This window comes from Caretta caretta, chromosome 5 (assembly GCF_965140235.1).
Source record: "Caretta caretta isolate rCarCar2 chromosome 5, rCarCar1.hap1, whole genome shotgun sequence".
Lineage (NCBI taxonomy): Eukaryota > Metazoa > Chordata > Testudines > Cheloniidae > Caretta > Caretta caretta.
Window position 1 is genome coordinate 44,952,599 of NC_134210.1, and position 21,363 is coordinate 44,973,961.

Consider the following 21,363-nt stretch of genomic DNA (forward strand, 5'->3'; position numbering starts at 1 on the left):
TTATATAAATATACAGGGCACTTTTTCTTGTGGTTAGTGTTTGTTGGGAGCAAAGGCAGATTTAGACTTGACAGAAGCCTACCGTGATTTAACATTTTAACAGAGTAATGTTTATTGTTGTGAAGAAATTGCAGAGTAATCAAGTTTGTGGGGAAAACAGAAGTTAAAGTAACCCCACAGCCATAAGAATGCCATGGAAAGCGGTGGCTGCCGGCTGGGAGCCCAGCTCTGTACGCAGAGCTGCCACCAGCATCAGCGTAGCAGTAAGGATGGCATTGTATGGTATCGCCACCTTTACTTCTGTGCTGCTGCCTGCAGAGCTGGGCCCTCAGTCAGCAGCCACTGCTCTCCAGCCACCCAGCTCTGAAGGCAGCGCAGAAGTGAGATTGGCTATACCACATCTCCCCTAAAATGACATTGCAACCCCTTGGCAGCTCCCTTTTGGGTCAGAACTACCAATTTGAAAAACACTGGTGTCCCCTGTGAAATCTGTACAGTATAAGGTAAAAGCACACAAAAGACCAGATTTCACAGTCCGTGACGCGTTTTTCATGACCGTGAATTTGGTAGGGCCCTACATAGGTATAAGAAAAGATAACAAAAAGTTTATGTATAGCCAGCGTAACAGAGAAGCTGTAGACTGCGCACTTGGAGGTGACTGCAGTGAGTCACATGGTCAGGGTCTAACTGATTGCCATTCTGACCAAGGGGAAAATTCCTTCCTGACCCCAAATATGGAGAGACCTGGGGGCTTTTCACCTTCCTCTGCAGCACAGGCCATGGATCACTTGCAGGTTTAAACAAATGTAAATGGTAAATTCTCTATAACTTGAAGTCTTTAAACCATGATTTGAGGATTTCAGTAACTTAGCCATAGGTTAGGGGGCTATTTCTGGAGTGGGTGTATGCAGGAGGTCAGACGGATGATCATGATGGTCCCTTCTGACTTTAAAGAATATAAGCGCATCCCGATTTGCTTTTCACTTGTAACTGATCACTGCTTATGCCTGCTTGCCTTCATCAAGATGTTAGCTCCATCTGCAGCACGGTGGAAAAGCTCTATCCAACAGTGTTTCAATGCAATCACCCAAGCCACTGTATTCCTGTTCCTCTTTACAACCAGGAAGCCTTCTGTAGGGTTAAAATGCGGAGCAGGTGCTCAGGCCTAGCTAAGGCAGACCAGCCAGCTGACTCCACTCCCACTAACTCCCGGCTGTGCAGACAGACCCTATGTTAGCTGCCGAGGGCGGACAGTGAGGCTCAGTGGCGAGGGCACTCAACTAGACTGGGAATGAAGGGGAGAGGGGGAAATTAAAGGCGCCACCACACTGGCGACCTATGGCACCACCCCTGTCTGCGGAGCTGCGGGCCGCCCCAGCAGCCAGGTCTATGCGGTGGAGAGGGGGGCTCGCCTTGTCCCCTCCCCGTGGTGGGGGCGCCGCAGCTCCGGGGCGGGCGGCTGCGCGTAGGCTGTGCTGGGAGGGTGCCGGGCCGCCCAGAATTCCGCGACACGCGCTAGCGCTGCACCCCGCGCGCCGGGAGCCAGCAGCACGAGGCCCACCAGTGCCCAAGCCACACGCGTCTCGCGGGACGGAGCACCCACCGGAAGGCCCGAGGCGGAAGCAATCGCTTCCGGGGCAAAGGGGCCGCGGCAAGATGGCGTCTCCCATGGAGCTGAGCTGCTGGGGAGGAGACTGGGGGCTGCCGTCCGTGCACAGGGAGTCCTTGATTGTCATGGTAACGGCCGGCGGGGGGCGACCCAATCAGCTCGCGGGAGGTGGGGCGGGGAAGTGGCTCGCGCCCGATCGGCTCGCGGACCGGGATGGCCCCGGGTGGCGCCGCGCTGGGGGGGCGGTCGGGAGGCTCTGCGGGGCGGCGCCGCTGCAGCTGCTGCCGGGCGCGGAGTCCTAGTTCTCGTCTCAGTTTCTGCGGAGCCGGCTGCCGGTCTGCCTGGGGCGATGGCAAACGGCCCCAGCTCCCGTGGCGGCGCGGCCCCCGGCTAGAGCCCCTCGGCCGCTGATGGGAGCTGCGGGGCGCCGCGCTGCGGGAAATCCGATCCCCGGGCTGTGGCCGTTGAAATAACTCCGGGAAGCGGTTCCCTTCCACCACGGGCCTGTGTTCGGACCTTTGTTACGGCTCATGCCGCCTGCCGGTTCCCTGATGCGGAATGGCGCGTTATTTATACCTCGCCTGGGACTCTGTTTGGGCTACAGGAAAGCGATCCTACAGCTTCCCTGGCAGGTACTATAGGCAGAGACGAGCAAAAAGCCCATTAATTGAAGTGTAGCAACATTATTGTTCACGTCTGTGTCTCGGTGATTGCTCAGTAAGGAAAATTATTTCTTTAAACCTAAATGACGGCCTGAGGAATTTACAACCTAAAATACTAATCCTGATAGCCGATCTGCTTTGGTGGACTTTTACACCCTTGCAGAGCTGCCCTGAAGTCATTGAGCCTGCACAGGGGAGCTGGCGAGGTCAGGAGGTAGGGAATTGCTGCCATGTCTTTTCCCGTTTAGTCTCTAGAGCCCATAGTAATGCTTGGTCACATAATTCCAAGGTCCTTCTACAACATAGAGTTAATTTGGATACCTATGTGTTTGCAGTATGGCACTGATGTCAGGACATTATTCTTAACTCCTAGTTTCCTAGAAACGTTCTGACATTTAAAAATTATTCTAGCTGACCACCACTGCCTGAAACTGCCTAAACCAACCCTTTTGCAGTTAATATAAGTACAAGTTACAGCAAGAAATTCTAACTCTTAGCACAAAAAGATTAATAATGTTAGTCATCTATTTGTTAAAAAATACACTGAATGTGCATAAAGAAAGTGAGATCGTGAACCATTAACAACATGGCTACCCAGAAGTGCTCTAGCTTAGTGATATCAATTCTTAAAAAGATCACTTTTTTTTTTTAAATGCTGACTAGAATTTTTAATGCAATGTTTATTGCAGGCTTATGCCAGTTTTTCTGGTGCGCCAGTGAAAGTGAATGCTATTGATAACTCATGGAGAGCTCCAAAAGGTACTTGCTTTTGTAATTTTTTTTCCTATACACACTAGCCATTTTACAAATGAACGCCTGAGTTTGCAAATAATTGTATGTACATGCCAAACTTTTACACATGTGAGTAATCTATTTGACGTCAGTGGGACTACTCACATTAATGAAATTAAGCATGCATGAAAATGTGTTTACAATATCAAGCCTGAAAATTGTATGACAGTAAAGTGCTATCCAGAGGGTATAAATAGTATATCCTGGATCACTATGTAAATTTGATACAACTGACAATCAACAAAACACTGAAACTGACTATACCTATAGTTTTGTCAAACACACACAGTAAACAAATTGAATCAGAAAAAAATTAAAATTTTCTAATTTTTCAGCACAGTATAGCTAGAGGTAATTTGTAAAAATAGTAGCCACAGAACTTTCAAATGGAAATTAGATTATCAAGTTACCAGTGTTCCTTTAAATTAGATGTAACTTGGTTAGAAGATGAGTGTAAACGTCAAGAAGTATAATTTGCACCAATCTGAATGTGCAAAACCATGATGAATTTACACAAAGGTGAATCAAAAGGATGGTGTATGAGGAAATACAACTAAGAGGTGGGTTTAAGATAATATGCTAGGGAGGCCTTTATTTTGGACCCTCCTGCTAGTTTATTTCCTTCATCATTGGTATGTAAATCGCACTCCTTTTGCACAGGCTCTGGAAACCAAATCAGTGCAAGTTAAACTAATTTGCCACTGCTACCTGTCATATGATTAGCTTGTGTATCACTTATATCCACATAGAACTTCGCCCCTTATGACTTGTAGGGCAAAATTCATCCCTGGTATATCTCTTTGATTTCTATGAATTACATCAGGATCTAATTTAACATATAAGCTCATAAATTCTGTATTTTTTAACAAGTTAAATATAAGGAAAGAGCATTTTAAATTCAACTAATTCTCCAAAACTCTGGTTCAATAATACAGTCTTATTTACTTGTATTATGGTAGCAGCTAAAGACCCAACCAAATCTAGTCCCATTGTGGTAGGTACTGTACAAATATAATATAAGATAGACTCTGTGGGCCAGTGGTCCCCAAATATCTTAAGGTCATGCCCCCCCTTTCCTATAAATGTAATCTGTGTGCATCCCGCTGGGAGCCGGGGCTGGAGCTGCGGCTGGGGCCATGGTCGGGAGCGTAACTGCAGCCGGGAGCAGAGCTGCAGCCGGGAGCAGAGCCATGGCTGGGAGTGGGGCCGTGGCCAGGCCACAGTCGTGGCCAGAAGCCAAAGCTGGGGCCTCAGCTGGGGGCAGGGCTGGGGGTAGAGCCGGAGTGGAACTGTGTGGCGCTCCGTCCCCACCTGGCTGGAGCTGTGTCCAGGGCCGAGAGCAGAGCAACAGCTGGGAGTTGGGGCCTTTGCTGGGGGCAGGTCTGGGTCTGGAGCCAGAGCAGAGCTGAGGGCAGAACAGGGCTGGGTGGCTCTTCCTCCCTGCCCTCCCAAAGGGGCTGACCTGGGCCTTACCATGCCCCCTGGAATGTTTCTCCACACCCCCCCACGGGGGGCACACCCCACAGTTTGGGGACCACTGCTATAGGCTGTCCCAAAGAGTTTACAATCTTAAACCCCAATCCTGCAATCTGGTGTGTTCAGGTGGACCCTCACACCATTGTGAGGAGTCCCACTGAAGTCAGTGAGGTTCCATAAGGGTGCAGGGATCTGCCTGCTCAGATCAGATGGTGGCTCTAGTTTAAGGCAAGACATAACTGGGGTTTAAAACAAATGCGGGAGAAAGATGGGAGAATGGGCTAACGGACTAGTTGTGTGTACAAGTTGTAGGTTTACTGGCTTTGAAATTTTCAAATAGGTAGCTACAGTTAGGTACCTAAAAAGTAGCCTGCTTTTCAAAAGTGCCCAGCGTATCCTATTGACTTCAGTCTGACTGTGATGTGGTCCTGTCTTTGTTTGGATTCTTTTTCCATGCTAACTATGGCCCTGATTCTGGAAACACATGCACGACCGTAATGAAGTTCTTTGTTGTGTAAAGCTAAGCACTTGTATCAGTGTTTGTAGGATTAGGGCCCATTTCAAATTCAATTAAAAGTGTCCCATGTAAATTCTGTTGACAGTATAATTTTCACTTCTTAGGAGATGTGCCAGTGTTGATATCAGAAGAGACAGTTATTACTCAGCCAGCAAAAATACTAAACTTCCTAAGAAAACAGGTAGGTCTCTAACTTGCTAAAGAGAAATGTTGGGTTTAGTTCAGTTTAATTTAATTTGCAACTTGTTTTTTTCTCTGTCATGTAACATTTCTGCCTGTGTCACAATATTTATCTGTAAATATCCATACAGATGGTTTCTAATAACATGAAGCCCAATTCTGCTACTCTTACTTGCGTAGAGTAGCACTAGGTCACTTCATTGTGACTACTCATAAGTAATTGTCTCTCAAGTATGAGTAAGGGTGGCAGAGTGTGGACCATGGTTAGCTGTTTAAGCAGGACTGACTTTAACCCTTCTAAGGTTTAAATATAAAACAAACAACAAAAGCTTCATTGAGCAGGTTGACCCAGCCTGAGTTGTGTATGAAGTGTTCAAATAGCTAATCTTTCTCTAATGTTGCTGGTTTTTATAGATCACATTTTTATGTCCTGTTTTTTACATAACTGGATTACTCTAACAGAAATGTTTATTTTACTTTAAAACATCTATTATTTTTAATCTGCTGTGGGGATTTTTTGGATAGCAAAACAAAGAAAATCTGGAATCGTTTTTCATGATGCACATTTTGGCAATGTACAGTTTTACTCTTGATGAGCAACATCTAGAATGTTAAGTAATCTGCAAAGGGTGGGAGTTGGTTTGTACAGTTTTTCCATCTTTATAATGTAGGAAGAGGGCCTAAAATGGTATTGTCTCTTTTTTTTCCCCCTGCTTTGTTTTTACATCAGAAATTCAGTTCCTGTCTAGCCTGGAAGAGTCTCTGATGACTGGAAAGTTAGTGATATTATGACATCAGAAGAATTAAGAGAGTGAAAACTGAGAATTGGAGCTGGGAAAGGATTTTTAATCACACTGTTTAACACATATTTAACCCAAGAATTTTAAACATCAGTGACTAAGGAACCTCTTGGAGAAAAGACATCGGTTAGAGATTCAATACTTCTCTCTTTCCAATCAAGGTGTGAGAACTAACAATATGCATCCTCTGAGATATCCCAGAGGTCTTCCACAAAACTGGGAAGAAAACTATTAACACTCCCAGTATATCTACACTTGTCTCTTTTTGACAAAACAAACGTCCAAATCTTCTTTACACAGTGTAAAGACTGAAAAAGTGGGCACAAGACCCATTTTAAAAAAATCTGTTGCAGGTCATCTTTTAAAAGGAACCAATATGTACCTGCATAAATTTGTGTGTATCTATCTTCTCATTCTTTGAGAAGTTTCTCATTTCTGCTCTAGAAACCAGGAATGGTACAGAATAGTCTATACACATATCCACTTCTCTTTTCTTTCCTTGGGCAGTGAACTACAAGGCTAAACACCAAGGGTCAGATTCTGATCTCAGCTAACTTAAATGGATTTGATTTGTTGACTTCAGTAGAATTACTCAAATTTATGCTGGTGTAATTGAATCTAGAATTTGATCTATGGTACCTTCAGGACTCAGACAGTGTTTACATTTCTAAAAGGATAACTTTGAAAAATAACAAATAAAAGAGTGTTTTGGTTTACTCTCTATACATCTCCATATGTGCATGAGGCTTTACAGAAAATTGAGAGAGCTATCTACCGGAGGAGTTCAGTACAGTATTGGGACCTGAGTAATACTTTTTGCATCTGTTTCACTCTGCTGCTGCTTGGAAAGCAGTTAAAGGCAGGCTGTTTTTCTGGGCCTTCCTCTCCAGTGGAGGCTGAGGATACTGGGAGCAGTAGAGAGGTTGGGCATGGAGAGGTTTAGCACAGAGGGTGTGGATGATTAAAGGAAGAAAATTTCAGTAGGTATACATTTTCCATTCTTAGATTGCAGGACTTAAAATTATTTTGGTTACTTGACCTGCTTAATAACTGTTTAGCTCTACAGAAGCCACCAGTTGTGGGACTTCTTTTCTGTGTGAGAATTTTCATGTGACACTGTGTGTGTGTGTTGCATGTGTGTTTTTTAACTTGACAGAAATACAATGCTGATTATGAACTATCTGCAAAACAAGGAGCTGACACACTGGCCTACATTGCACTACTTGAAGAAAAACTGCTTCCTGCTGTGGTAAGCATTTACAAACATAGAATGATGGTCAAGATAAAATGTGATCAATAATTAAATATTGCCCAGTGTAAGACATTTCAAAGGAACTTGGTTTTCAGAGAGAGGGTGATGAACGCTTTCAGACACTGAATGGAGCAGGCTATACGTTATTCGTAAATATTTGTATCTGTGAAGGTGTTAGGCAGCATGCATTGCTCCAAATGGATTCTTATGGGAGATGGTCATTGGTGTTGATTTTGTAGACGCAGCCATCACACCACAGTTGTGGCTGCAACTTGCTTCCTTTTTTTAAGCCCAATTTTGACAGTACTTCTATCTGCTTCCAAAAATCTGGGGGGCAAGGTATCTCTGAGACACTCTTTTTAAAATGAGCTATACCTATTTTTCCTTTATTTTGTTTCTAAATGCAACATTTTGAGAGAAACTGTGTCACAAAAACAATTTATAGTAATGTGACATTTGGGGGACCACCCAGACCAGTAAGGGGTTATGTCACTATCTATCCTGTAACCGTGGGGTTCCTTAATGCTGTGCTGCTATGTCTCAGATCGCTGACACCAATAGCCTGCCCATAAGCACAAGGTCTCACCCTGGCTTCTGCCAGCCTAGTTATTCACTGGAGGTGACACCAGTGGCCCTTCCAGTCCTGAGTGTCCTAAATCCGTTCTCTCTAAGTTCTTAAGTACCAGACCGTTCCCCTCTGGTTCATTGCTCTTGAAGACATAGAATCATAGAATATAAGGGTTGGAAGGGACCCCAGAAGGTAATCTAGTCCAACCCCCTGCTCGAAGCAGGACCAATTCCCAGTTAAATCATCCCAGCCAGGGCTTTGTCAAGCCTGACCTTAAAAACCTCTAAGGAAGGAGATTCTACCACCTCCCTAGGTAACGCATTCCAGTGTTTCACCACCCTCTTAGTGAAAAAGTTTTTCCTAATATCCAATCTAAACCTCCCCCACTGCAGCTTGAGACCATTACTCCTCGTTCTGTCATCTGCTACCATTGAGAACAGTCTAGAGCCATCCTCTTTGGAACCCCCTTTCAGGTAGTTGAAAGCAGCTATCAAATCCCCCCTCATTCTTCTCTTCTGCAGGCTAAACAATCCCAGCTCCCTCAGCCTCTCCTCATAAGTCATGTGTTCCAGACCCCTAATCATTTTTGTTGCCCTTCGCTGGACTCTCTCCAATTTATCCACATCCTTCTTGAAGTGTGGGGCCCAAAACTGGACACAGTACTCCAGATGAGGCCTCACCAATGTCGAATAGAGGGGAACGATCACGTCCCTCGATCTGCTCGCTATGCCCCTACTTATACATCCCAAAATGCCATTGGCCTTCTTGGCAACAAGGGCACACTGCTGACTCATATCCAGCTTCTCGTCCACTGTCACCCCTAGGTCCTTTTCCGCAGAACTGCTGCCTAGCCATTCGGTCCCTAGTCTGTAGCTGTGCATTGGGTTCTTCCGTCCTGCACTTATCCTTATTGAACCTCATCAGATTTCTTTTGGCCCAATCCTCCAATTTGTCTAGGTCCTTCTGTATCCTATCCCTCCCCTCCAGCATATCTACCACTCCTCCCAGTTTAGTATCATCCGCACATTTGCTGAGAGTGCAATCCACACCATCCTCCAGATCATTTATGAAGATATTGAACAAAACCGGCCCCAGGACCGACCCTTGGGGCACTCCACTTGATACCGGCTGCCAACTAGACATGGAGCCATTGATAACTACCCGTTGAGCCCGACAATCTAGCCAGCTTTCTACCCACCTTGTAGTGCATTCATCCAGCCCATACTTCCTTAACTTGCTGACAAGAATACTGTGGGAGACTGTATCAAAACCTTTGCTAAAGTCAAGAAACAATACATCCACTGCTTTCCCTTCATCCACAGAACCAGTAATCTCATCATAGAAGGCGATTAGATTAGTCATGAACCAGATGGACCTATCTTCCATGAATCTATCTAGCTCCCTTTTGAACCTCATTATAGTATTGGCCTTCACAATACCCTTTGGCAAGGAGTTCCAGAGTTTGAGAGTGCTTTGCATGAAAAAATACTTTCTTGTGTTTGTTTTAAACCTGCTACCTATTAATTTCATTTGGTGGCCCCTTGTTCTTGTATTATGAGAAGGAATAAATAACACTTCCTTATTTACTTTCTCTATACCACTCATGATTTTATAGACCCCTATCATATCCCCCCTTAGTTGCCTCTTCTCAAAGCTGAAAAGTCCCAGTCTTATTAATCTCTCCTCATACAAAAGCCATTCTGTACCCCTAATCATTTTTGCTGCCCTTTTCTGAACCTTTAGACATGAACCAGGGCAGGCAGTGACAGAACCCCTTACTGGTGTGCGTGGTTCCCCAATGTGTCAAATAGAAATTTCAGATGTGTTTTATTTAGTACTCCTGAATGAGATCTGACATGCCTGATTATTTTTGATAATGTCAGGGGCATAACTGTGGAGTTCTTTTTAATGGATTTTTGGAACTTCTCAAGGTATGCTGGTATAAAGATGTCCTGTTTAGTATCCTCCGCAAATTTGCTGAGAGTGCAATCCACACCATCCTCCAGATCATTTATGAAGATATTGAACAAAACCGGCCCCAGGACCGACCCTTGGGGCACTCCACTTGATACCGGCTGCCAACTAGACATGGAGCCATTGATAACTACCCGTTGAGCCCGACAATCTAGCCAGCTTTCTACCCACCTTGTAGTGCATTCATCCAGCCCATACTTCCTTAACTTGCTGACAAGAATACTGTGGGAGACCGTGTCAAAAGCTTTGCTAAAGTCAAGAAACACTTTTCACTTTTTTGACTGCTGCTGCACATTGAGTGGATGATTTCAGAGAACTGTCCACAATGACTCCAAGATCTTTCTTGAGTGATAACAGCTAATTTAGACCCCATTATTATATGTGTATAGTTAGGATTATGTTTTCCAGTGAGCATTACTTTGCATTTCTCAACATTAAATTTCATCTGTCATTTTGTTACCCAGTTACCCGGTTTTGTGAGATTCCCCTTGTAGCTCTTCACAGTCTGTCTGGGACTTAACTATCTTGAGTAGTTTTGTATCATCTGCAAATTTTGCTACCTCACTGTTTCTCTTTTTCCAAATCGTTTATGAATGTTAAATATTGAAGGATATAGTGTGTGATAGTGATATAAACTTTTCCTATGACATTGACACTGCACCATAAGATGAGTGAATGATCTATAGGATCAGTCGTCGATTTATTTAGAATCTTTGCTTTGAATGTTGTGCATTATCTACAATGTCCTAATGTCTTAATTTAATAGGAGCATAGTTACAGCCTTAAACTGTATCTTAATGCCTTGTGAGTGGGAATATAATTTAGTAAGGCGCCTGCTTGCTTTTTTTAATACTATAATTCCTATTATTTGTGTAACAGAGAACCTTACACAGTCTTTATAAAGAGAAGCATAATGTTTTCATTAGAATTCCTATTAACTCTTGTTCATGTTCTTCACTGTGTTGATACAGCTGCACACATTCTGGGTCGAGGCTGAAAATTACTGTACTGTGACAAAGCCGTGGTTTGCTTCAAGGATTCCATTTCCATTGAGTTTATATCTACCTGGGAAGATGTCCAGGGAAGCACTTAACAGGATCCTGCTGATGAGGGGAGAGCCTCCACTATACAGTTTGAGTGAAGTAGAAGCACAGGTATGCTTTGCTTTATGAGTAACGTAGGTCACAAATTGGTACTGACAAGGGGAAGAGCTGAAATGGAGACTTATGTTGTGTAACGATAAATGCTGTTCTGCATACTAGTCTTCCCACTTTTTATTGCTCTTAGGTCAATTTTTCTCTTGTTAGATATACAGAGATGCCAAGGAGTGCCTAAATCTTCTATCAAACAGATTGGGAACATCTCAGTTTTTCTTTGGAAATATGTGAGTGTAAACCTTTTTATGATTGATAGTCATCTCACATAGTGCATGCTCTAACATTATTGATTAATTGCAAGAATGTCTCATGCTGCTCCAAAATAGATTCAGGTTTAACATTTATCTTTGGAGGTAAGATCTGAAGAGAAATGTATATGTTATAAACAACATAGTACTTTAGTGTCAGTCTGTTCAGACAGGGGTCTTGGTGAACCAAAGATTATAATTTTTCACTAAAACCTTCAGTGCTTTCTCCACTTATTTATATGTCTTTTGCTGGTGATGGCCATTGCTTGAACAAAATAATTAAAACCAGGCCCATCCACTTTTAAGTGTAGCAAACTCCCAATTTTGGCCACATCATGCTGCCTCAATCCCCAAGTGTGGAAGGCCCTAAATACAGTAGACCCACAGGAGGTCTACTGTGCAGGTGGATATCCCATGTGTGCTAGCTCAGCAGCTCTCTCCAAAGTGGTTCTGGGGGATTTGGAAGCATGAAAAGGGAAGGGCAGAGGTGTGTTGGTTATCTAAATCGATGCAGTGATCCCCCCACACTTGGTCAACTGCTGCCTATTTCTAGTTACGGGCTGTAGTGCTGGATGTACTAGTGCTTTGTGGCCTGTGAGCAGATTCTGTTTCCCTGCCTAAAGTTTGTTTACTTGGTCTCTGCACAGGAGACTAGACTGTTCCAGAGGTGGTGCAAGAAATGGTTTGTAATGTGACTTGAACGCCTACCATATATGGAAGCAGGGCTGAATTTTAATTCTGAAATTATGCTGCTTGAGCTTGTAAGGCCCTCTCAAATTCAGAAGCTCTAAAGTCAGTAGAAGTCCACTCAGCTGATGGTGTGATGGAGTCCCAGAATAATTGGTTAAATTGTGCTTTGCATTTTTTTTGGTGTGTGCTCAGAAAGTGGTTTATGGAGTACTGCACTGTTAATGTTTTGTCTGTTTTTTTTATTCTCGTTAGGCCTACAACCTTAGATGCCTTTGTATTTGGTTTTCTTGCACCTCTTTATAAAGTGCGCTTCCCTAGAGTCCAATTACAAGAGCACTTGAAACAGCTTTCCAACCTGTGTCGCTTCTGTGATGACATCCTGAGTGGCTACTTTAGACTTAATGTTACAGGTAAGCCATGTTTGTTTTTCTTCTTTAACATGGATACTATATTCAAAAGAAGGATGCCTCTTTCCATTGGATGCCAAATTGAAACTATATTAGTCAGTTACAAAGCTACAACTTTGACCTATGGCTTTTCATGTTGCGGGTGTGGAGAAGAAATTAAGTCATGATCAGTTCTCAAGTTGTATAGTAGGATAAAGTAATGCTTGAACAGTGGAGTGACAACAGCACTTGTTTAACATTTTAAAGTAGCTTCTCCTGCCCCTTATCGTATATTATTTGGAAATGGGAACAAATCTACATTTGTTTTTCTGATATATGAAACTGAGAAACTTGATTGTTCCTCTTCATCTTTGTTCCCTCAGCCTAAACAGACATCTCCTTTTGGGTTAAGAGGATAACTTAAGTCTATATGGCTAAATTTAGTGGTCCTTAAATTGCGCAGGTCTCCCACTGAAATCGGGGAGGTTTTGCTCAATAAAGTACGACAGCACTTGGTCCTTATTTACCAATTTTTCCTCCTGTATTTAGAATCTGTCCCTTCACAGTCAGATTTCTGTTCCTTTTCTAGAAAACAACCTACCAGTGTAAGCCACACCGAGACCTGTAGTGTGGGTCTTTATTCCTCCTCTAGTGACTAGATCATGTAAGAGGTTTGAGTTTGCTACTGCTTCCCAGCCAATGGATCTGGTCCTTTAACTCAAGCAGTAAAGTTTCATACTTTTAGATCCAGAGATCCCAGGTTCAGTCCTGCAGATGACACAACCTGAGGCATCAGTGCACCAGCATTTCATGTTAAGATGTAGATATAAGCACAGTACTGACAAAAACTCAAAAAGCCAGACTGATATTAACTCTTCTGATTTGCCCGCTGATAGCGTGTGTGTGTGTGTGTGTGTGTATGTTGTGGGAGAGGTTTCCCTTCCTTTGGAAGGCCGAGGGAAGGGATAGAAGGCATGGAATATATCTGGGAAGGAAACAGGTACTCTTGCATTACAGTAGATAAAGGGTTACTAATGTCAGTTGCACAAGAATAAACCTGTCTAGTCAGTCTAGAAATCCTACATAAAATATCTAATGACTTGCCAAAATCAAATGGCTGTGGAATGGGGAAAGGAGAAGAGGTGAGTGCATAACTTCTTGATCACTTTGGACAAGTTAAGATTACCATTGCATTTTGAAGGCTAAGAGCTTGTCTACACCAGAGGTTCTCAACCTTTTTCTTTTTGAGCCCTCCCTCCCCTCTTTCCCCCCCCCCAACATGCTATAAAAACTCCATGGCCCACCTGTGCCGCAATAACTGGTTTTCTGCATATAAAAGCCAGGGCCAGCATTAGGGGTAGCAACCAGGGCAATTGCCTGGGGCCCCACACCACAGGAGCTCCACCGAAGGTACATTGCTCAAGCTTCAGCTTAAGCCCTGGCTGGTGGGACTCAGGGCCCTGGGCTTCAGCCCCCTGCAGTGGGGCTTCAGCTTTCTACCCTGGGCCCCAGCGAGTCTAATACTGGCCCTGCTAGGTCCCACCCCTGAAACCTGCTCTTGGTCCCCCAGGGGTCCCCGTACCCATGACTGAGAACCAGTGGTCTATACTACTGCTTAAGTTGATATAAATTACGTCACTCAGGAGTGTGAAAAAACTGCTCCCCTGAGTGACGTAACATACATCGACTTAAGCGGTGTTTACAACGCACTATGTTGGCGGGAGATGCTCTCTTACCGGCATAGCTTCCTCCTCTTGTTGAGTTGAGTAAATACGTTGATGGGACAGTGCTCTCCTGTTGACGTAATGAATCTTCACCAGACATGCAATGCAGCAGTGCCGATTTAGCATGATAGTGAAGACAAGCCCTAAGTATTTGATTATTGCAGATTTTGCTTATGGCTTTAACTTTGCTGTCAAACCTCTGTGCAAATGGCCCTTCTGTCTTCTTTATGGCTAGATGGAGTGGGGAGAAGAATCACAGTTTTTTTGAGTGGGGGGGGGGGGGGGGATGGATCCTGAAACTTTCTTTTGTTGTTGTAACATGAGGGCATGGTTTTTAAAGGGTTGAGAACCACTTAATTCTTCCCTTTAGAGCATGTCAAGATTAGCAGGATGTACCTATATCTACACAGAAGTTCGGGTTCAGGATTTCAGTTTGGAAACAAAAGGCTACAACATTGTCTGCAATACAAAGTGTTTCTTTATTAAAGACCTGTTCAATGTTCCCTCTAATTTTTGACAGGCTGTGTGCACAAAAAATTTCTTCTGTGCAAATTTTTGAAGCAGAGTTCAGATTTGTGCACTATGAGGCAAATGCGCCCAAGCGAGTAAAATATTATACATTTAAAAGTTTTAATTTGCAGTTTGTGATAATAGTTTTACACCATGTTATTTTATAAATGTCATTTTTAAATACTTAGAAAAAGGAAATTTAACTTCCTTTCCCTTTCCTCCCCTTGCCAGCTAGTAGAATCTGGCTGTGTTGATAGATGGCGGGCGAACAATGTCAAAAGTCACCTGTAAATGATATTTCGGCCTGGCTCCGATGTAGTGTTTCATTTTTTGTGCACACGTGTGCGCGGGATTTAGGACCTGTGTGCGTGTGCACAGCTTGGAGGGAACAGTGGACCTGTTTATAGGGGTGAAAAACTGCATGATCTTTCTGTCCAAAAAAGCTTTGCAAGAGACTTGTGAAGCTCTTCTAAATTTCTTTCCATCTTCATCTTTCTGCTTTGATGCTTTAGGCGTCTCTCCGTCTGGACAGGATACCGTAGATGCAAATCTACAGAAACTCACACAGCTTGTAAATAAGGAATCCAACTTGATTGAAAAGGTTATTTTTCTTCAGTCTTTATTTTCCATTAGTTCTTGTGACTTCATTGTTGTTCCCAGCTATTCTTGCATACTGGGGCCTGGTCTACGCTACAGAGTTATGTCAATGTAAGGTAGCTTATGTTGCGCTAACTCTGTAAGCATCTATACTAAAATGTAGCTCCCACCGATGTAACTCACCCACTACCCCGACTTACGAACTCCACCTCTGCGACAGGTGTAGCGCTTAAATCGATGTAGTTAGGTCAACACAGTGTCAGTGCAGACACTGCATTGCATATATCGACTGTTGCTGCCTTTCAGCAGCTGTCCCACAATTTCCCACACTCGCAGTTAAAGTAGTGTTAAGTGCTCCAAGTGAGGATGCACACCGCTGACACAAGGAGCGTAGTGTGGATGTGTAAAACCAATTCTATTACTGTGGTGGCTGTGTGTCGATGTAAATTAGGTTGACTTAATTTTGTAGTGTAAACTTGCCCTAAATAATCATTGTAACTTTACAATGCAATTTTTTTCTTTCCTTGTTTCTTTGCTAAGGAGTTAATTTACATAAAAAACATGAACATAATGTCATAATTCAAAATAAACCAGTAACAAATTCTTCTGCTTCCTGAGGTAACTGTTTCATTGTTTTCAAAGCAGTACTGTTGACAAAGGAAATACAGTGTGCTCAAATGTTGAAGGATAACACAACATATTAATAGGAGTATGTATTATTTGTGTTGCAGTAGCACCTGCAAGCCACATTCCTGGATCAAGGCCCCATTGTGCTAGTCACTGTACACACATGTAAAATACACAATCCCTGCCTCAAATCTTGTCCTCTTCCAAAGGCTTATGTCAGCTATTTTCTTTTGAATAAATGCTGGTAACTAGCAGAATTTGGTTAACCTTGTCCCTATGAATAATCCAGACTTCTCCCTAAATAAGGAATTGGTAATGAGAGAGGCAGTTTTTCACTCTTAGGCCTGCAGTTCAGATAATCCGTCGGAATTAGAGACCAAAAGTCCTTCCCATGTAACTGTTCAGGGCCTTGTGTGAATTGTCTTAGCAATCTAGAGATGTCATCAGATCTGCTGCAATCTGACACTACCCCTTTTGTTATGGTTTCTGTTCTCACCACTTAAATCGGCAACTGACAAAGTTTTTCATGGTGTCCCCTAAGATGTGGAACTTGCTCTGGACATCCATTTAAGCCCTTTCCTTTTGGTTCGAAGACTGGTTTGAAGACCAAAGAGTCTTCTATGTAACTACTTGTCATCCCCTGTCTAGGAACATTCCTTCTTTCCCCTACTCACTCTGTATTTTTAATTCTATGTTTGTTCCTTCTAATGCTTGTTGGGTTTTTTGTTTTTTTTAGTTAATGGGTCAGTCAGAAGTTCTCTGGTCTGTCCTGTACTTGGTAAAGGGCGCTTGTTTCCATGGCTGTCTGTCAGAACCTTTCATAAGCACTAAATTACTGGGGACAATATTTGAGGACACTAAGCATATTAATTCACTAAAAGATGCCACCCAGATGTGACTAAAAATAACATTCAGAGAAAAATGTCAATGTATAAAATGGTTTGTTCATGAATAATGTGGAGCGTTTCCTGCATTAGGTAGTGATTGTAGCATATTTGCTGAACTTTATGCACTGTTCTATGTGGAGTGTTTCAAATTCCATTTATTTCTTCTGGGAAGTTAAAATCCTTTTATTCAGAAATTGCTTTTAACATGTCTTTGAAAAGATCTTATCATGCTCTTTTAGCAATATATTTTATAAATCATTAGCTAACTGAAATTCCCCCTACTCCTCTGCAGCACTTCTGAAATTAAAGGCTACACTTCTCAAAGGTGCTGAATGCTGCTTCAGGTGCTGAGCAGATTAATGCGCCAGTTGAATTTGGCAGCTTTATGACTTTTGATCCAACAGAATTTGGCTGTCATAAAACTGATACTTAGGCTTCCTTGGAGAAGGTGAGCCACAGCAGTCCTTCAATGCTCTCAGTTAGATGATTCAAGGAAGAGCCCACATAACTGTCCCACCTCTTATGTGCCATGGTATAAATAGCCATCTAAGCACAAGCAGGAGTTTAGGGATGAGAGAGGAACCAAAGCATCCTTTATGACCAGGGCTGAGAGCAGAAATAGCAGGGTGAGACCACTCACACAAACATTCATGACTGGAACCCAGTATGCAGGCTCTTGGCATGCGTCTGTGTTCTTCTGTACACCAAATTCAGCTTCCATTTTGTTTCCTGCAGATGGACGATAACCTTCGTAAGAGTCCTCAACATCCCCCTCGGAAGCTGACAACACTCAAACTTACTGCAACAGGAGATGAAAGCAGTTCATTGAATCGCTTGTCGCCCTGACAGCCTGTGTTGCCATGTATGTGTGTTTGCCTTCAAGTAATCTGAACTTCACAGTAATTCTTTACATAAATGTGGTCTGACAAGGGGATGAATCACCTAATATGGTATAAAACATCCCATGCTGTCTGTTCCTATAGGAAAATTTATAGTCTAGTGAACTAACACTAAGTTGAGGATAGAGTGAATCCTTAAACAATGTACTGTATGAAATTGCCTTAACTTCTGGAGATTTCTGCCTTTTAGGCTAGCACATTTGTTGACTAAGATTTCATTTTACTTTTAAGATTTTTGGTTTTACTGTAACCATGTTATAGCTTGATCAGGTTGCTATACACTAGTGTAGCTACTTAATCACCACTTCTTGCATTTTTCTAGATTTTAGCAGACTACCAAATTCAGTTCTAAAATGGGAAAGCAATGAAAGATTATCTTTGATGGCAGACAAGAACTGAATAGCAATGAGGGATGCTGGCCATTTGTTAATGTGCTTTCACAAATAATGTATTGTGTATGTATTATATTTTAAGAGTATGTATTTTTTAAAAGTCACATTGCACTGCTAGGAGGCACAGTGACCAAATGTACTAAACATCACTTCTGAACCTTTATTGAGATCTGGCCTTAGTCAAATAAGTTTCATCAGCCTGCTGGATAGCCATGCTACAAAATCATAGCACAAACTATAATATAGAAAGATTGCCAGTGTTGGTTCAACAAAGGCAAAAGACCAGACTAGCTGGTCTGGACTGAAGTGCATTGGTTAGGGTTGTGAGAAGAGGCTTGCACAGGCCTTTCTACTTTATACTGCTGGCCAGTCTCTAACCAGTCATCAGTGTCTCACTTTTATAAGCACTATCATTCACCCAAAAACTAAAACAAAAGCCATCTAATCTTATTCCTTGATCATCAAGTGCTTGAGAGTGTCGCATTGCAAAATCTTCATTGAATTGTTAAAGGAGATGCACATGTAATTATGTTTCCTCTTAGCAGCACTGTCAGTTCTAGAAATCTAAATAATTCTGAAATTTTGGTATGTTGACAGATGCTTTATTAATGATATCATCAGATTACTAAAGATGCTCAGCCAAAATGGGAGCTGCTTTTTGTCAAGTGTTAATTCAATATTTCATCTTAGAGAGCGATGATGCAGACGAGTATATGTGCAAGATTACTACTAACTTTGACAAGTCAAACTAAGAAGTCTCTTGACATTTTTTCTCTCAACTTTTCCAACATTCAGTATATGTAGATAAACTATTTATACAGACAAGACTGTGGATTGTGTAAATACTGTACTTTATCAGCAAGGAATGTAATCTTAACTTTAACATATCTTGTTATTTATAATAAAATGTGTCTCCAGTGGACACGTGGAAATAAACTTTGTTACATGCTACTTCTAGAATGTTTTAGCAATTTGAGACATACTGAAACCACACACAATAATTGAATAAAATAACTTTCATGTACATCCCTAGGGTTGTCAAATGTTTTGAAAATTTTTACTGTCTGCATCTTGACGGGATTTAGAATGAGATCATGTTGCATAATTTCTCCAAAGTTCTTTCATAATCTAACAAACATGTAATTGTGAAGAAAAGTATAACTTAGTAAGTCTGTTTTGTGAATATGTATGTTTGCCCTTTAAAACCGTATTTTGTAAACTAGTTGAACTCTTTCTTTGAGATTAAAGGGGTTTTTGAAGCACTTATCCAGAACTAAAAGTTTGTGTTAGAGGCAAAGTTTCCTATGGAAGCATTTGCATATGATCTAAGAGACACTGCTGCAGAGTAAAGAAAGGGAAGCTTAGTTTGCAGTTGGTAGAATAAAAGAGATCACAATAGGTGGATTTGTATATTACATTTGTTTACATTTAAATGATAAGCTTTTGAATAATTTAGTTTTTTTATATTAAATATATATATATATGATCAAGCCACCTCCAATCTGATTAAATCTGAGTACTGTTTGTTGTTGTTGTTGTCCCTTTGGTCAGACTGGAATCAAGCCCCATTTAGTCTTAATTTACCAATTAGTTAATATTAATATTAAGGGTTTTTATTTAGTGACTACTCATTCCAGTCAGTGGCCAATCGTTGTTAATTTTTTTGTGCAGACCAATATTGAAGCAATGTAACTCAAATGTAAAAACTTTATGTGGAAATCTTTACCTCTGGTATGAAGACAGACATCAGATTACGTGTGCGCTACGCTTAGGTGGTGGGCAGAGTTTGATGAATCCGTTGTGTCATTCAGTGATTGCCCCAGGCGCTGTCTGAGAATGAAAATGAGTGGGCCTGTGAAGTATGTATAGGCCCACTCATAAAGCAAACTTTTCTGTAACTTTCTCTGTTCTAGTTGCGGGGACATCTGTAATACCCTAAAGAAATAGGATGAGAAGTATAAAGAATGAGCTGCTGTAAATGTACCTATTTAAGGCTTCAAAGGCTAACTTTTAAAATGGTCTTTATTTATTTTTGCTGCAAATCTTAGTGGAATATAGTATGTTCTTATAAATTGCATTTTTATAAAGTTACAGCACATATGCCAAAATGGCTTAGAATTGTATTAAGAAAACCGCTACAATTATGATTTCTGGTTAAAATAGTTTTTCAGACTCTCAAAATATGTACCTCTCTTACTCAACATTACTATTATTTTTGGCATTCCAGTGGGAACCATTTATGGTGTATTTCTCATACATAATATCAATAGATTTTTTTCTGTTATATATTTAAAACCTTGTTGCTATAGATCAAATACTCTTTACTGATCTAAGCTATTGAAAGAGCTGTTAAACACACTGGCCTTGTCTACGCCATATTACTTAATGACCTGTTAGATTTAGAATGTACTGAGTCGACCCCAGTTTATCAAAGCACTTAAGCATGTACTTAAAAGGTAAGCCTGTGGCTAAGTGCTTTGCTGAATTGGGGCCCTAGATTACAATCCTGCAAGGTGCTAAGCAACTCCTGTGAGGTGCTGGATTCTCTCAGCACTCACTGACCTGTCTCACAGAAGTGCTGAGCATGCTGCAGTATTGAACCCTTGATCATAAAGGCTGGAATTGATGCAGAGCAGATTTAGGCCTAGACACTTAGGCTGAGCCTAATTGCAACAAGCGCTAAAAAACTTAAATTGCTCAATCACATTTTCTCACTTGACAATGAAAAATCCATGTAAAGAACTGACGGCCTTAGGCTTGTACTTATTTTCCTCTCCTTCTTATGTAATAATGTACTCTATCAGGACTGTGTGGGCACAAGAATTGTATCCAGTTTTATAAAGAGTATTTAAGGTTAAGCACAGATGTCATTCATGTGTGTTTGGACATTCTACAATTGTCACCATTTTAAGAGCGAACTGTCTATCGTTACTGTTAGGTGTCATTTAAAAACTAACCAAAAAGAGTTTACCGAAGAATCTTGCACTCCATTGCCTTTATAAACACATCTTCCAATAAACAACTTTGGTAAAAGATTTCCCTGTGGCACCATTTATCCTTTTGCATATTCAATCACTGCTACCCTGTTGGTTTAAATCCTAACCATCGAATATAATCAGTGTTTTATAATGTTGAAGTTATGTATGTGGCTGTGGGTGCTTTTACACCACTGTCTGTATACATAAATATTCCTTTTCTCATAATTAAGCCAACATTGAATGAGAGGGTAGAGAAATCAACTGCCTTGTGTGTCAAGAATGTTCATTTAAGTAGAAACAACAAGGAGTCCGGTGTCACCTTAAAGACTAACAGATTTATTTGAGCATAAGCTTTTGTGGGTAAAAACCTCATTTCTTCAGATGTTTTTACCCACAAAAGCTTATGCTTAAATAAATCTGTTAGTCTTTAAGGTGCCA

The 21,363-nt window shown here is 41.7% G+C and overlaps 1 protein-coding gene across 3 annotated transcripts; it reads left to right on the forward strand.

Annotated features, from left to right (window-relative positions):
* Window positions 1-1,612: 1,612 nt before the first annotated feature.
* Window positions 1,613-20,982, forward strand: MTX3 (metaxin 3). 3 transcript variants are annotated; one of them, XM_048850471.2, is made up of 9 exons: window positions 1,613-1,737; window positions 2,961-3,030; window positions 5,161-5,237; window positions 7,193-7,285; window positions 10,802-10,984; window positions 11,138-11,214; window positions 12,178-12,335; window positions 15,058-15,146; window positions 17,392-20,982. In XM_048850471.2, exons 1-9 carry the CDS (start codon window positions 1,657-1,659, stop codon window positions 17,500-17,502), a joined length of 939 nt encoding a protein of 312 aa, XP_048706428.2. In that variant the 5' UTR covers window positions 1,613-1,656; the 3' UTR covers window positions 17,503-20,982. The 3 variants fall into 3 exon arrangements, with proteins under 3 accessions (XP_048706428.2, XP_048706432.2, XP_074984611.1); XM_048850475.2 differs by lacking the exon at window positions 1,613-1,737 and adding an exon at window positions 1,874-2,241; XM_075128510.1 differs by lacking the exons at window positions 1,613-1,737; window positions 15,058-15,146 and adding an exon at window positions 1,875-2,241.
* The last annotated feature ends 381 nt before the right edge of the window (window positions 20,983-21,363 follow it).

Excerpts from the sequence above, each read along its gene's own strand:
- MTX3 (XM_048850475.2), top strand. The coding sequence starts at position 2,140 with ATGCCGCCTGCCGGTTCCCTGATGCGGAATGGCGCGTTATTTATACCT. Across the intron at positions 2,242-2,960 it reads TCCTACAGCTTCCCTGGCAG|GCTTATGCCAGTTTTTCTGG; the intron begins GTACTATAGGCA and ends TGTTTATTGCAG. Across the intron at positions 15,147-17,391 it reads AATCCAACTTGATTGAAAAG|ATGGACGATAACCTTCGTAA; the intron begins GTTATTTTTCTT and ends TGTTTCCTGCAG.